Source organism: Camelus dromedarius, chromosome 5 (genome assembly GCF_036321535.1).
Source record: "Camelus dromedarius isolate mCamDro1 chromosome 5, mCamDro1.pat, whole genome shotgun sequence".
NCBI classification, from domain to species: domain Eukaryota; kingdom Metazoa; phylum Chordata; class Mammalia; order Artiodactyla; family Camelidae; genus Camelus; species Camelus dromedarius.
The window spans coordinates 85,146,761-85,163,926 of record NC_087440.1 but is presented as its reverse complement, the minus strand read 5'-3'; the positions used below and the strand labels follow the sequence as shown (position 1 = coordinate 85,163,926).

Sequence of the window (17,166 nt, the reverse complement as noted above, 5' to 3'; positions counted from 1 at the left end):
CTGTTCCATTGGTTGATTAGTGTATCTTTGTGCCAACACCTCACCATCATAAGTGTTATAGCTTTGCAGAAATTTTTGGTATCTGGTGCTGTGAGAAAGCTTAGTGTTTTCAGAGCTGTCCCAGATCCTTCCCACACGCATCAGAGCAGAGATTTTCAATCTCTCTCTCTTTTTTTTTTTTTTTTTTTTTTTTTGGCTGTAAACATTTAAAAATTTTTAATTTAGTTTTCTTAAAAGAGGTGCTGGGGATTGAACCCAGGACTCCGTGCCTGCTAAGCACATGCTTGACCACTGAGCTATGCCTGCCCCCCTCCTCGCAGCAGACATTCTCAACTTAGAGGCTCATTATAATCAGCAGGAGAGATTCTTCTTAAAAGCACCCTCACCCAGGCTTTATCTTATACCAACTCAACCAGAATCTCTGGAGAGATACTCAGGAATGAAGATTTTTAAAGCTCTAATGTGCTCCTGGGCCTGAGACTATTACTTTAGGGGTAGATTATTGCCATTTTTCAGGAAGGGAACCAGAAGCCCAAAGTCACATTTTCTGAAGGCATTAGATTATTCACTCACTTTTTACTCTTGCCCTCAGTTTTCACCTAAAGAACTCCTACTCATCCTTCAGAACCCAGTTCAAGATTGCCCCATCTACAACAACATCCCAAGCACTTCAGGTGGGATCAAGTGCCTCTTGCATGCTCTCACCTCCCAGAGCTATCTCCACCTCAGCCTTCAGTGAGCTTTTCTGTGTCTCTGTGCTCTCCTATGTTACCAACAGACGCAGGTTCTGGGAGTTAGGGCATGCAGGGTCATTAGTAAGTTCCTAGACCTCTCATGCGCCAAACATCTGGAAGAACCAAAGAACGAGGGTGAAACTGGAAACTCCTTCCTGGCCTCTCACCCCTCCCCGTGGCCATGCTGTAAAAACTTATTCAGGTCACTGCCCACCCTTGGGCCACTGCCTCTGGTCTGTTAGTTCACTGAAATGTCCAAAGACTAGACTGTCATTTTCACCATCCCAGCCCTCAGTGGACACCAGGCAAAAATCCCATCTAAGTGGTTGGGGCAGGTTCAGTCTAGGCTGTGGTCCCTAGATGGTGTTGGGCGAGGCTGGTCCTCTCCCATCCATCTCCCTGATGCTCCCCACCTTCGTCCACCCCTGCAAGGCTACCTTGGCTGATGGGGGACTCCAAACGCTCTCCTTCCTGCAGGGGTGGGTGGCTCCTTGCTGAGATTTAGTGCCTGGCCTGGCCTTGCCTCCAGCCCACCTGTGGCCACACTCCACTGTGACCTACTGTCCTCTGGGCGCTGTCTGCACTCCGGCATCCCCGGTGCGGTCCTGTATGGCTTAGTGGGCATCCCCACCCAGCCACGTGTGGTCCCTCCCAGCCTCTCCCATGCGTCTCCCGTGGGAGTTCGCCCTGCTGTGGAGTATGTCTGGGGTGTGGCTCACAGACTCACACAGGCCTCACCCTGTCATTAGCAGGCAGAGTTCTTTCCATCCAAAGCAGGGCGCAGACCCGGATTCTGGGTCAGCTTCTGCTTGGCCTGCTGTCAGCTTCTGCCACGTCGCGACTACTGCCCTCATCTCAGCCCATCCTTTCGTCAGGGGCTCAGTGAGCAGAGCCCTGCAGGGAAACGTCTCCCCTCAAACGGCCACGCTGTAGATCTGACCCAGACACATCCCGATGGACAGGCCTGCCTCCCTGGGTGAGGGAAGGCCGCCGCTTAGGGCCCCCTTCATGAGCTCTTCCTGATTCTGGCAGCTCTGGACCCAACATCCTCATGGCCAGGTTGGTCTGGTCCATGAGTGCAGCCTGGGTTGCACCAAGCCCAGGAAAGAGCCAGTCACCTCTTTTCCAGAAGGCACCGCTGGGTCGTCTGCTCCTTACAGCACTGGGGACGAGAATTGTCTGCTAAACACAGCATCCTAAAGGAAGAAAAACACTGTCTACAGCCCTTGGTGCTGTGGTCAGACAATATCTATTATATGAAACATCTCCAAATAGGGAAGGAATATTTGAATGGTTCTCCTGTTCATTAGCAACCAGTAGTGAAAGCAGAATGGAAAACAGGTCCACTGGACTCATTGCCCTTTGGTCCCAGGATCTGCGGGTCTGAAAGGTTCTCAGATGTCATCATGGCTTCCTCTCTGATAAACCTGAAGATATGAATTCGTTTTATTTCCAGTCTTCTAAAAATTAATTCTAAAGTAATACCTGTTCCTTGAAGACAACTTGAAAAGACAGAAAAGAAAGGGGTGGGGGGAGAAAACCAACCAATGACTCATTCCTCCAGCACGACAAAGATGCAATCAGAAAATAATTCGTAAGTTCCTTGAATGATCCCAAACTTTGACGTGAACCTTTGATTCCTATTACCCTTCCCCCAACAGAAACTATGTATTTAACTGTCTATTCATCCCTCTGAGTTTTTTTCTCCCAAAAGACTCCATGGAGCTAAGGCGATAGAACTGACAACTGTAAAGTGCTTGAGAAAGAGCAAGAGAAAGAATGGGGGCTACAGGGATTGACCTCTCTTTGCCAGCCTCTTCCCACTGATGACAGTCGTGATGTTTGAGTTGAGTATTTAACATCAAGACTATAGGCTGATCTGCCGGTAAGAATTCTCCAGGTTCCAGAGGCAGAGCAATTGGGAAATACAGTCATTGCAAAAGATGTGAAAAGATTTCATTAGGGAAGCCACACCACAGTGGGTGTGGTCTTAATATCAGGCAGGTGCCTCCAGGGGTGAGGAGAAGCCCCGGAGGAAGTGGTGTGGCCGTGGCTCCCGGAGCCTCCATCACCTGCCCAATCAGGCCAGCTAATTTTATTGGTCTTCAGTCTACTTTTCCAAGAGGCCATGGAAGTATAAATAATAAAGCAAGAAAATCGCATCCATTGGCTGGCTCCGTGGACTTCTGAATGTACTGTGAGTATGATATCTCCCCTTTGGAAAGGTCAAGTGCTTCCTGTGTATTCCACACCAAGTCTGCTTCAGATCACAGGAGGATACAGTACAGTCCCTGGGTGGGTGTCTTGAAGAAAATTCTGCAACGTCCCAAATCTGGGGAAGCCCTCTTGATCGTTTTCAGGGATGTCTGTCTCCTGTGCTTTTCTGGAGGAAAAGCCTTAATGGGTGTGGGAATGGGAGTTGCCTAGGGGCATAAGGGGGCCCCTCCAAATTGGGTCCGTCCCTGCCCTGTAGTTCTGGTCATGGTTAGCCTTGTCTGTGAGCTGCCTGTGTATCTTCCTCTTTCTCCCTGGGGACAGAGGCTGTAGCATACTATGTCATGGAGAAGGTGAGTTCAAGCAGCCCGCTTCATGTATTTTTGCAGAATTGGCTTAACAGATTGGATTCCCGCTCTAACCCGGCAAATGCCCAGTGTGACCTTGGATAGCTCCTTAGTCTGCTGTGGGACTCAGGTTCCCCTTTATAGCACGAGTGGCCCAAGGCTGATGGTAACTCAACCTTTCCAACCCTCGTAGTCCCTCATCCTAGAATGACGTCACCAAAGGCAGGAGGAGCAGGCCAGGCAAAGAGCTGGGAAGTCCAGAGGATTTGAAGAAGTCTGCAGGGCTGGCTCTGGGTATCACCTCTTAGAAGAGAGAGCTCCATGCTTGGGTTCCCAAGGAGGCTGTGGGTCAGTCAGCAGCATCAGCAGGGACCATTTCTTGGATGTTGGTCCAGCAACCCAGTGCCTGGTACATAGCGAAGGCCCAAAATATTTCTTAAGAGAATGAAGGCAGAAATCTCCAGGACAAATTTAGAGGTGAGATGATGGACTCGTGTTCCATCCTCTTTGCTTCCCAGGAAGGAGGATAAATTAGTCTATTGCCAGAGTCGCTAGATTTCTTTCACGAGCCTTCCCTCACTTCCAACAGGGGAAAGAGGATGTGTCTCACCACCACTTGGCTCTAAACTTACTTTGAAAAATAATAACTTCTAATATGTCTAGAGTGATCTCCTTTTAAGACAACATCAATCCCTTAAAGCAGGTGGACCACAAATCATGCGTGGGACATCTCCTCGGCTGAGGGGATTGTGTGCTGGTCCTCTGGGATGCCAAGGCCCATCTTTAGGAAGGGTCCCTCAGGTCTCTCAGCCCTAGGGAGGGTTCTGAATTTATCTAAGTATTGTGCACTCTGTGGAGAACTCTGGAAAGGCTTAGAGGAAAGCTGGGGTCTCAAAGGGCCTGGGGTCCCTTGGGGCAGGGAGGACCGCTGTGTTCAGCCTGGGCCAGTGGAAGCCCCTCATTGAGTGGGGGGCCCCCGGGCTGGTGCACACTCATTCCTGGGGGCTCAAGCGATTAGGGATGGAAACTCATCCAAAGCATCCCAAACTTTTTCATCTCATTGGCTTGAGGATGGAAAACTTTTCCTTGCCAGTCAGTGTCATCACATGGAAGAAAGACAGGATAGCAGATAGTTGGGAGAGAGGTGACTTGGGGAGGGCGGAGGGAGGTCTCTGCCCTGTGAGTCAATGGTTCCAAACTGCTAAGCACTGAGTAGCTCTTCTGTGTCCTGATGTGGCTTCTATTTGTTGGTGTCTTGTTTCCTCAAATTACTGGTGACAAGAAGGATGAAAGTAACTTGTAAAATTACAGATACTATTATTGTCAAAAGTGCCATCATATCTGCTGTCCCCACCCCTTGGCGCCTTTGACTGGGCTTAGCAGGGCAATGTGGGAGGTGAAATCAGTGCTGGGCACCCCGCCTGGGAGGCCTCCCATGGGTAACCCCTCCGTGTGTAGACCCAAGATACCTGAACCACTTTGCCAAAGGGCTTCTGGTTTATACCTGGAATATACCTGCTTTGCATCTTTCTTTAAGATAAATGATTCCTGAGTCAGGGCCATGCTAGTTCATCTACTAAGAGAAGAAAACTATTCTCTGAAATTACTAGAGAAGGTGGGACCAGGACAGTCAGAGAAGGGTTGAAATCTCTTTTCCTTCTTTTTCAATTAATGTATTGGGGGAGAGGTAATTAGGCTTATTTATTTGTTTATTAGCTTTAGAGGAGGTACTGGAGACTGAACGCAGAACGTCATGCATGCTAAGCACACACTCTGCTGCTGAGTTGTACCGCCCCCCCCCCCCCGCAAGAGCTGAAATCTTGATTACAGCTTTATCTGCCCCATGTCTTCTCCACAGAGTTCGGTTTCTATCCTGTTCCTCTCCTTCTTTATTTTATTCCCTCATTGTATTTCAAGGGACAACCAAACGCATACACTTCCAAATAAAAATGAAACAAGAATTGCTCAACTTGGGCAGTGTATCAGTTTATTGGGAAACAACCAGTCCCTTGGGCATTTTAATTGACAGGATTAAAAAATTAGCCTACTCAGGCATCTAGGACGGGTACCCATCTGACAAGTTTGGGTCAGTTTAGGGCCTGTGTTGACGGATGGAAAGGCCCAGAAATGGAGCCAGTGTGGACTGTTTGGAGGGGAGGAAGGCCAGGCTGTGGACAATCAGTGGGCCTGGGCAGGAGGCCCGTGGAAACCGCTATGACACAGATTTAGAGATGGGGAGGAAGCTGAGGCCTGGCGGGGTGTGAGCTGTGTCCTAGGGGCTGGGGGCTGTGAGCTGGTTAGCAGCATCCAGTGGGGAGGAGGACAGGTACAACTCCCCCACTTAATAGATGAAGATGCTGAGGCTGAAGAGTGAAGAGGCTTATTCTTAAACACCAAAGACATGAACAGGAGAAGACCGAGATCCAGACTTTCAACTCCATGATCAGTTCCTCTTCCCGAAACTCGGCGAAATAGGGAAAACCTTTTCGATGTCACTGACTGGGCATCACTGTGGAACTATGTATGTGGGCCGTCTGTGCCAGAAAAGTGTTTCTGGAATACAGCTGCCAGTAGTTTCCCTTTGATACAGGAAAAATGGGGCGGGAGAGGATGGCAAGTCCCTGGGATGCGCCCCATCAAGCGAGCATCCTTGGCTTTGCACAGGAAAGAATTCAAGAGCTAGCCATGGTAGAGTGAAGGCAGATGTATTCAGAGAGATGCACACTCCATAGACAGAGTGCAGGCTGTCTCGGAGGCCAAGGAGGCCACGAGACGTGGGGGTGGGTGTTTAAAGCAAAATTAGATACATACACCATGGACGGAGTGCGGGCCATCTCAGAAGGCAAGAGAAAAGAGAGGGGTGGGGGAGGGAGAGAGAGATTGAGAGAGTGAACCCTGGGAGGAGGGGCTTAGCCTTTATGGGCTGGGTAACTTCATATGCTAACAAATGGGAGGATTATTCCAACTTCTTTGAGGAAGGTGCCGGGAATCCCAGGAACTGGGCCATCACCCACTTTTTGACCTTTCATGATCAGCCTTGAAACTGTCCTGGCCCCTGCGGGCGTGCCATTTGGCGGCTGCTGTACTGCAATGGGCATATATTGAAAGTCAAGGTCTCCTGGGGGTTGAATCTTCCGCCATCTTGGTGCTAATTGCTGTGTCATTCTTTTAAAGGTTGTGCCCTGCCCCCTTCCCTCCTGCCTCACCTTCCCTGCTCTGGATTCTGGCCCTGACCTGTCCCAACACACACGTGGCTCCTGGGGCAAGTTGCTTTACTGCTTCGCATCTCACCTGGCTGGTCACCCTGCTGCCAAGAATGTTCTCGAGCTCCCTGACAGCCGTGGCCTAACTTCTGCGCTCTCAGGCCTGGGGAACTAGTGCACACAAAGGCGGCCAGCTGCTCTGGAAAGGAGAAGCTTCTATTTTTAAACCAGGCAGGCTATGCATGGTCCAGCGCTCTAACCTGAGAGATTGAATCCTTTCCATTTTCGATTTTCTTTCTTTTATCTGAAACAACCTCAGGGATTTTACTGATCTTCTCTTCAAAAATCTATTTTAAGACAGCCACATGAGCCTTTGTTCATCACCAGCTGTTTTTAATTTTTACTGAAAACTGTGTTATTAGGAATGAAAGGTACTTAGAGATCACTTAGGCTCAGAGAGGGAAAGCTCCTTCCTCAGTGTCACACAGCCAGGAAGTGTGAGATCAGGGCCAGGACTCCTGTCTGCCTGGTAGTCCCCACAGTAAAAAAACAAACAAACAAAACAAAAACTTACATTTGTTAGGACACTTTTGTCTCAAAGTAACTGACCACGTAACTCACACTAGCATCACTGGAAGTCTTGGGGCAGGTTGGGCTCCAAGTGAGCTTACTCTGTGGCCCCAGCGCCAGTGTCTCTGCAAAGCCCTCGCATGCATCTCTGTGTTCGGATTTCATCCTGGCATCACTCCCCTCGTGGTGTCACTGAACAGAAGTTTGCATGCCTGACGCACAGTGAGGTCAAACAAACCAAAACATCAGAGTTTGGTTTATTGCGGGGCCAAGCAAGGAGGACGGACGGCTTGTGCTCAAAAAACCCAAACTCCCTGATGGTTTTTAGGGAAAGTATTTATAGGCAAAATCTGGGGGGAGGACTGCAGGGTGTGGACTTTCTTCTGATTGGCTGGTGATGAGGTAACAGGGCGGGGTCCCAGAATCCTGTGCTCAGCAGGAAGTTGCCATCCTCCACCTGGGAGGGGGCCTTGGTTCCCACAGAAGAACTCAGAGATTTGTTGCATCTATTCCTTGAGGAGGAACCAGGACCTGCCCCAAGATTATTGTTTCTTGACTGTTCCTCCTTTCTTTCTGCATTCCCTCCCTTCCCTGATTAGCAACTGTTTGAATCTGCCCTTTGGAACTCAGGGAAGGTCAAGAATGAAGCCTATTTCCTACAAACAGGAAACAGGGACACAGAAAGGATTTGTAGCAGGGGGGACCCCACAGGGGCCTGCTCTTTCAATCCTGACCCAATCAGAGCCCCTCTTAGAGCTGGGGATGGGGTCCCTGTCCCTGAAGCACTTGGGCTGCCTAAGGGAATGGTCCACACCTGCCCCCGAAAAACAGCAAAGTTTTGTTAGGAAGATGGAAGGGGATGCGGGACGCAATGGCAGTGTCTATAGAACTCCCAAACACTGGGCCCCAGGCTCCCTGCAGACTCGTGTCCACTGTGATGCTGTCTGTATCCACAGCACCTGGCGTAGAGGGTTTAGCGGTGCGAAGAACATGGAGTTTGGGGTGCTCCTAGGCGCAAGCCCTGTGCTGCTGTCCAACTGTCCTCTCCTTCCATCAACTGGAAAGAGCCTCCTCAGTGCAGGCACTAGAGATTTAGCTGCAGTGGACCGTGTTCTGCTGGACCCAGGTCCCCGAGGCCAGTGGTGCTGTGAGGGTGAGCTGTTACCAGCTCACAGCTGTCACCAGCTCACAGCTGTCCTCCCCACTCCGGAAAAGTGCCCTTGGCTGATAGGAGCTAAATGACCCAGGAAGTTGTACCCCAGGCCATGCATCCTGGGGGCAGACCACCAACTGACTGACTGATTCCCTCTGAAGGCCAGTCCCTTTGCCTCAGGCCAGTGCTGCCAGGGGAGTCTCCAGGTCAAGACTAGATGTTATCTGGGACTGCATCCTGGCTGGGCTCCTTCCCTCTCCTGCCCTGCTTCCCTCACTTCCCGAGGGGCCACATCCTCAACACACAACGTACATCTGAACCCTCGTCTCAGGCTCTGCTTCTCAGAAACCCAATCCAAGACAACCAGGAATAGCCTTTCCTATTGAGGAGCTTGCCATCTCCCACAGATTACAGGTACACAGAGATGTAAACTACAGAGGGAAAAATAGGAAGTGACAGCAAAGGACCAAGTAAAGAAATCGGCCTTATTTAACATAAAAACTGGTCTAAAAAGTCATCAACAGTAACATGTGCAGCTACAGAAATGAACAAGCTTTTTGGAATACTACACTTTTGGCAGCTCTCTGCTGTATAAAGGCTAAAGATGAAAAGAAAACCGAAAATAAAATTTTTGTCTCCTCCAAACCTCACAGTCTTATTGGGAGATGTCAAAGCTGAGAGGTAGTGAAACAAGGAGCTGTCCTGGAGCCAAGCAGATTTGGCTTTTTCTCTCCATGACACCACCCCCTTTGCTTTCCTGGAAGAAGTCTAGGGAAGGAAGTTTACTAGAGACCTGGGTTCTCCTGGGGTGGGTATCTACCACTTACCATGTGATCTTAGACAAAGGATTTTATTTCTGCAAACCAGAATTCTTGGTTGTAAGGAAAAAATCCAACTCAAACCAGCCAGCCCTAAAAGGGATCTTTATTGGCTCTTATAACTTTGAAAAGAGGAAGTGGATGGGCTTCAGGTAAAGCTCAATCCGGGGACTCCAAAGATGTCACCAAATATGTCTTCTCATTTCTTTCTTTCCATTTCTCTCTCTTATCTCTCCTTCTCTATGTGGATGTTATGTCCACATTCAGGTTCAAGGTTTTACCATTAAGCCAGTCACCAGAGTTCAGAGGGCTTTGCATTCTCAAAGACAAGCGCTGATGGATCTGATGATCTCTCATTCCTTAACCAATCAGTGTGGAAGGGGAACAGATTATTATGATGGCCTAGCCTGGATCACATGCCCACACTGTGGGGTATCCTTTTTTTGTGACCCAATGGAGTGGAGGGAGCAGTTTCTCAAAGGATCTGAGATACTGTTACTATAGGAAGGGGGAGAGGGATACAAAAACAAGAGCTATCTTCTACATTCTGATTTCTCATTTGTGCAGTCACTTTTAGTCCCCAAGGTGATGGCAAGGGTTAAATGTTACAGTGGATGTCAAAGCCCTTATAAACTGCTATGCACAACACATGCTGGTCACTGTATCACTTCCTCTATCTGGTGTTCCCCGTGGGCAAGATAGGGGCAATGGGATTCTTTTGTTATTGTTTCTGCTAACCTCAGGCCCACTACTCAACAGGACAATCTTCAAGGAAAATGAACCCCACGCTGGGCCTAGGCCTGCTTCTGGCTGGCCTCCTCACCGTGGAAGGTCTTCTGAAGCCCAGCTTCTCTCCCAAGAATTATGAAGCTGTGAGCCAGGACCAAGCATGGAAGGGAAGAAGGGCAGCTCAGGAGATAGCAAAGCGAAATGCAGACTTTGGCTTCAAGCTGTACAAGAAGCTGTCTTCCAACAGCCCTGACAAGAACATCTTCTTCTCTCCCTGGAGCATCGCTATGGCCTTCTCCATGCTGTCCATTGGTGCCCAAGACTCCACCCTGGCCGAGATCAAGCAGGGCTTCAACTTCCAGAATATGCAAGAGAAAGACCTTCATGAAGGTTTCCATTACCTTATCCAGAGGCTGAACCAGGAGAACCAGGACCGTAAGCTAGGCGTCGGGAATGCCTTGTTCATTGACCAGAAGCTAAAGCCATTGAAGAAGTTTCTGACAGATGTCAAGAACCTGTATGAGGCAGACACTGTCCCCACCAACTTCCAGAATTTGGAAGATGCTCAGAATCGAATCAATGACTATGTCAGTCAGAAAACCCACAGGAAAATCAATGACTTGGTCAAGAATATAGACCCTGGCACTGTGATGATTCTTATAAATTATGTTTTCTTTCGAGGTAAGGCTTGGGGCATGAAAGCTCGAAAAGGGTAGGATGACCAGTAGACTTGAGTTAAAAACTTGGGTTGTCCACCTGTTTGGTCTGTGACCTTTGATTCACATGCAGTTAGTCTGTTAGAACCCTACTTTTCTTACCTGAAAAATGAGTACCTTGATATATAACTCATAGGGTGGTTATTGGGACTCAAAGTGAAAATGTATGCAAAATGAATTTTTTGAAATATATTCCCCATATGTACGTTTTTATTATTACTGATTATCCTAACACAACGTTAGTTGTAGAGTTTGGAGTGATACTCTTTTCTGTGTTTCTTAGATGAGGAAAGTGAAATTCAGAGAGAGATTAATTTGACTTACTCAAAGTTACAAAGCCAGTCAATGAAAGTCAAGACTAGAATCCACTTCTCTTGACCTGGAACTGTGCACTCTCCATCATTCAAGTAGACACCCACAGTGGTGATGGCATTGATGATGGTGATCATGACCTCATTGGTAGGTGCCTTGGTCTCCCAACCACATGTTGTAGATTCTCCAAGTCTGATGGTGAAAAATAATATTCCCAAATCCAAGCTTCGTCTACCATTACCATACACACCCACTCGCACCACACACACACACACAGGTTGGCCAACATAGGTGAGAATAGAGGCCAACATCCCTCAGGCCAGGTAAGATCACTGTTGGGCTATCAGTAACACAGTCCTAAATATGGAAGTTCAGCTCTCCCAGAATCCACAAGGAGATCAATGGCTATAGGAAAAAAAGGAAAAAAAAAAAAAAAAGAAGAAGAAGAAGTGATCATGGTAGACTGAAATCTCAGTCTCCCAAAGCAGGGAAGAAAGGAGAATCAGGAATTTCCCAAAGTCCCTACATCCTTAGATTACATCAAAAACAGCAGAGACAGTGATGCTGACGATGACGAGCACCCACTCAGCACTCAGCACACACCGTCACTGAGCTCCGCCACATTTCCCCACTAAACCTCACGGCAGCCTATGAGGTTCCCGTGAAAATCTCCACTCTGTAGATAAGGCCACTGAAGCCTGGGGAGGCTGAGACACTTGTCCAAGGTCATCCTTCTAGAGCAATAAAGCCACAATTTGAACTCAGGGACTTGGCCCTAAGGGTCTTATACTGAGGGCTCTGGAGATAGTGAATATGAGGGTCAGAGTCCATGGCCAGTGTTGTCAGAGTTCTCAGGGTCAGAGAGGAGAGGTCCAGATGCCCAGCTTTGGGAGCTCACTGCCCTTCAGCAGGCTCCCAAGGGCAGCCTGTTATATTAGATTCCTTAGTCTCACATAAGAATGACCCCTCCAGGGCTGATTTTAGAATAGACTTGAGTGCTTTCACTCACATCAGACCCAGACAACCCCCACCAGATGCAATCCAGTTCCCGCTTCTGTAACAGAATCCATGGCCTTTCTCAGTCTCAGGAGCACCTGGGCTTAGGGGAGTCTGAGGCTCCCCTCCCAGCTCAGCAGCCCTGATCCTGGCATCTTTGGGAACTGATCGTCATCAGGGCCAAGCCCACTTTACCAGAAGTCTCCAGGGCATGGCATGTGGGCAAGGATTTCTGTGACCCTGCTCTGATATCGCAGAGCGTCTAGACCCTTTCCTTAAATCCATGTGGACGGAGACTCAGTGGTTAATTGGATTCAGTAACCTCTTCACCCTCAGGACACTCATCTTACTTTTTCCTTCTTCAATCTTAAGCCAGGTGGCAACATGAGTTTGATCCTAAATCAACTAAAGAGGAAGACTTCATTCTGGACAGAAACAAGGCAGTGAAGGTGCCCATGATGTTCCATGGGGGCATGTATGAGGTTGGCCATGATGACCAGCTCTCCTGCACTGTCCTGGAAATGCCCTACCAGGGCAACATCACAGCCATCTTCGTTCTTCCTGATGAGGGCAAAATGAAGAACGTGGAGGAAGCCTTGGGGTTGGACACTTTCTTCAGATGGAAAGAATTACTCTCTCGAAGGTAAAGAGGGTGCCTGATGAATACATCATCTTCCTTCTTCCTCCCTTCCCTCCCACTGTCTTTGCTTCTTCTATCCCAGATTTATGGAGCTCTGACCCCACGGCCAAGTCCTATTCTGGGCTCCATGATGAACTTCTATTTTGGTAGGAAGTAGACTTGGAAAACAAATCATAGAAATATAGTGAAGCCTTTGCTTTCAGAGGAAGACGCTTAAACATTGTGAGAGTGCCGAGGATGGAGAGAAACTTGGTGGGTGGTGGTGGTCAGGAGGGGCTTCATGGAGCACATGGAGTTTGTGCTAAGTCTTCGAGACTGAATAGTGGTACCCATGGAAGGAAGAGGAGTGACAGGAGCCTAGACAGAAGGAAGATGTGAGGACAAACACTTGGAATGTCAATGGGAGCTGTGAGTTTTTCATTGTACATAGAATGTTTTCAACAGTGGTGTCATAATAAAACCCGTGACGTGTGCACCAATGAAGTTATACTAATCATAGCTGTAGGACGGAAGTGAGTAAAGAGGTTCCTTTCAAAACATAAAATTAGAACAGATTTAAGGTAAGCCTCCAGCATCCTTCCCAGGCATTTGCCTACTGACAGCTTCTCTTGGGAAAGGTGAGAACTAGCAGCAGTCACGTCCTGGGAACTTGGTGTCAGTGCAGACGGGCACAGTGCCTTGAAAGCTGAAGGGCTAGGGCAGGGCCTCTGGCAGCCAGGAGGGCCGGGTCTATGCGGTGGACAGGGCAGCTTCCACTTGGGTAGAAGTGGTGTCAGGATGTCTTCCTCCTTGGTCCCTGCCCTCTCCTTTCCACTTTGCCCCCACCATCATTCTCCACCCAAAGGGTCTTTATTGAGAAGCTCTGCCATTGCCAGCATGCTGTCAGGAGCTGAGGAGGGTTCTAAGAGGCAGAGAGGGTGCTAGAACTGAGCTGGGATACCGAAGGGTGGTAACTGAGCCAAGGCAGTTTCTTTCATTGGGGAACACACACTTGAAGGAATTACAGAATGCAATTAGATGTATCACTTTAGTTGAAAGCTTATGGGAGAGAAATTCTAGTTCTGGATGCTTTAGATAAAGTCCACCCCTGAGGGTGACCCAGGAGGCATCAGGGTGCAACATAGATGGTGCAGGAGGGAAAGGCAGGAATGAGATCCTTGGAGAGACAGGAAGAAATGGGGTCTTTGGACAGGTGGACAGGAATCCAGGGCCCACACGTGCCTCAGGACACCTGATCCCAGGCCCCAGGCAGGGAGGCCAACTTGGGTCCCACCCAAAGAGGATGTAAAGCTGCTCATTCAAGGCCAGGAAGATGAACTCTTGCTGATCACTGACTCTGCTGAGCAGGGCCACGTGCATCTCCTTTAGCCCTCCTCTGGTCCCGCGGGTGTGATGATTACCATCATCGTTTTCACACGAGTGGCTCAGAGAGGTGAGATCATGGGCGCCAGTTCACAGAGCTCAGGGAAGTCAGAGTGGATCTGAACTCAGCACTGCTGGCTTCTGATCTCGGGGTGCTGCTGTCTCTAGCACCAGACGGCTGGGGTCGGGACTGGCTCAGGGCACAGGCATGGCTGACGCTATGGTGGGGAGACCCTCGATGGCTGTGCTGAAGGGGTCCTGAGATGGCAGGGACTTGAGGGCTTTTCTATGGATGATGCTCAGGCAAATTGCGACAGGAAGAAGGGACGTAGTGCAGAGAGCATGGGCGCTTGAAAACCGGATCCCAGTCCTCCGGGCCTCTCCTCATTCCGTGTATAGAGAGAAATTCTGAGATCTCAGGGGCTGGGAGGACAGAGGCCTCGCTCACCGTCGATTCCCAGCCCTGCTGGGAAGCTGGCAGGGCCCTCTGTCACCTTCATCACTTTCGACTCCCTAGGGTGGTGGATGTGTTCGTGCCCAGGTTGTCCATCACGGGTAGCTATGACCTGAAGAAGATGCTCTCCTACGTGGGTGTCACTAAAATCTTTGAGGAACGTGGCGATCTCACCAGGATCTCCCCCTATGAAAATCTGAAAGTGAGCGAGGTAAGCCTGCCTGGCCTGGACGCTGCCCTCGCCGGCACAGGGGCCTGCCCGCAGCCCCGGGCCAAAGCCACTGTCCCAGCGGCTGCACGAGCCAAGATCCACCCACTCATCAGGCCAGGCTCGGACCCTAGGCACATTACGGAACCTTTCCCCATGTTTCTAGTCTTTAAAGTGGGAAATATCAGTCGAATCTTCTGGTCCTGTTTTGGAGGTCAATTCAATGCAATAAGCAATTGGTTGAAGCCTGGAACATTCATCAAGCCTCGCACTGGCCCAGACCCTCTCTCTGAGGCCTCATAAGCTTGTGAGGAGTAAGTTGTGAACATGGTCCATGTGGTCTAGAAATAAGCAAGCAAGGGACCCATGGTTTCCAGCAAGGCTGAGCCCCTGCCTTTTGGCGGCCAGCAGAGAGGACCACATGGGGTAGAGTGCCTGGATTTAGCAGATAGAACACAGGATGAGAGTTAAATTCAAATATCAGAGAAGTAATAAATGAAATGTTTTAGTTTAAGTATATCCCAAATATTGCATGGGATATACTTATGCTAAAAAAAATTTTCATCATTTATCTGAAATTCAAATTTAACAGGACATCTTCTCTTTTATCTGGCAACTCTACTTTTAGGTTCAAAAGGCATAAAGTCAGGGACGATTTCAACAAGCAGTGGTGGGTGCAGGGGAGACCTTCCAGTAGGGGGCAGCATGACCTAAAACTGGGAGGTGGAAGGGCACGGGAGTCCTGGGAGGTGGGGATTGGCTGGGGCTGTATGGATTGGCTGGAGCTGTGTGGAGCGATCCGACTTGCCTAGCTGAGCTGACAGTAGGCATGCATTCAGATTTGTTTTCCAGTTTCCAAGAGGAAGAAAGACAGTTAATAGAATTTTAAGTTTTCCTGCCACAGACTTAGCATAAACCTTCAATACCAGGTACCCCTTTCCCAGAGGCCTTTACTGAGTTCAGTGGCCCGTTTCTTTCCCACAGTTACGCGTGCTGATAGCTGTGATTCTGTATGTAAACAACGGCTATTGGCTTGCTAGTCAAATTGTCAGCATTTTGTAGAATGGAATGAAACGTATCAGTATTTCACAGAAGCCCATCAATTTCCCAGTGACAATCATGCAGTCAGATGTTGATGCCATTCGAGTGGCTCTGGGTCTGAGTCATCTCCAACAGCTACCCTGGAATCTGCCTCCCTCTCGGCATTCCACCATGAAATGGCGGATGAAAGGAGCGTGGAGCAGGCTGGAGGCTTTGGGCCAGTGATGCCACCACCTCCCTTCCATTTAGCTAAGGCTCAGCATTGTTACCATTGATGCTTCCCTGTCAGTCACGGGAAATAGAGCAAACTCCACTCCGTCTCCCACCCCCAGGCCCCCCTACCCTGCAGCTGATGTTCCCCCCGCATCATTTTTCCTTCAACTGCATCTGCTTGTTGAGTATCCTTCAGTGATGACAGAAGAAAAGCCAGGAGCCCTCGGGTGGCTGGCACCAGCCAAGTTACTGCTGTGCTGGGGGACTCTGACTGAGGCCTCGCCCTCTCTGGGCCTTTTGCCAGCCTTCGGTCATCCAGGGCCTCCGAGTGGCTTTGAAAGTACTGACCTCACTCCCGTTTCCCGCAGGCGGTGCACCAGGCTACCCTGAAGATGGACGAGAAGGGCACGGAGGGGGCCGCGGGCTCCGGAGCGCAGACCCTGCCCATGGAGGCACCATTAAGGGTCAAGATGAACAGAAGCTTTCTGCTGCTGATTCTCGAGAGGTTGAATAACCTGCTCTTCTTAGCAAAGATTGCTAATCCTTCTGGGAAATAAGGGGACATCTGGCTTGCTGCAGACCTCCACCAGGGCCTGGGGTGGAATATGTTTTGTCTCCCTGGGTTTGAGACCACAGGGACTTTCTCATCTAATCTCCCTTAATCATAAGCTCCCAAGCCACTGCCCAAGCAGGCAGCACCACCGGCTCTCAGGGCTTCTGTGCGCCATTCTTCTCCCTTGGCCCCCTCTCTGCCCACTCAAATGTCAGACACCCCACCCCTACCCACTTGATGGAGATCTCTCTCCCTGGCAGGCAGAAGGGCTTTGTGATTTAATAAACAACACCCCCAAGGTCTGCTGACTGTCAGTGGATAATTTGGGAAAGCTGTGAGCCAAGGAGAGTACCTGGGGCTCCTAGTGGGAGAGACTTGGGTTCAAATCTTAGAAACCAAGTGTTTGGGAAAGCCATACCCTCTCTGGGACTCTAGTTCCCTATAGAAATAGACGAAGATTCAGGACATGAATACCACACACCGGGGAGAGTCAGGACATGAGTGATGCTCCCTCACACCGGGGCTCTGAGGAAACTAGCCTTGGCCTTGGGTCTTTGGCAGGTACGTTACACAGATACCTACCCTCCAGCGTCCACGTGGGAGCTCTGAGCTCAGCTAAGCATCAAGGCGGATGGCAAAACGGAAGTGGGCTACTCCAGCGTTAGACGGATGCAACCTAGAATAGCGGCCACCAGGACTCAATGCCAGGTTTTCTGCCTCCAGAGTCACTATTTTGGGCACAAAATGAAGAGCCTGGCATTTGAACCGTCAGCAACTTGGTTGAAGAGTGAATGGGGTCTCTGAGCCTGTCCCAGAAAGCATGGCCCTGCAGGGTCTGCCTGTGACCACCAGGGGGCACCAGTGTTCACAGGGCTGAGATTACACGTGTGGGTCTTTAAGTAC

General features: G+C 49.6%; 1 protein-coding gene across 1 annotated transcript; it reads left to right on the top strand.

Annotated features, from left to right (window-relative positions):
- Window positions 1-9,815: 9,815 nt before the first annotated feature.
- On the top strand, window positions 9,816-16,502 carry SERPINA12 (serpin family A member 12). Its single transcript, XM_010987794.3, has 4 exons — window positions 9,816-10,449; window positions 12,165-12,435; window positions 14,312-14,459; window positions 16,079-16,502. Exons 1-4 carry the CDS (start codon window positions 9,816-9,818, stop codon window positions 16,265-16,267), a joined length of 1,242 nt encoding a protein of 413 aa, XP_010986096.1. The 3' UTR covers window positions 16,268-16,502.
- The last annotated feature ends 664 nt before the right edge of the window (window positions 16,503-17,166 follow it).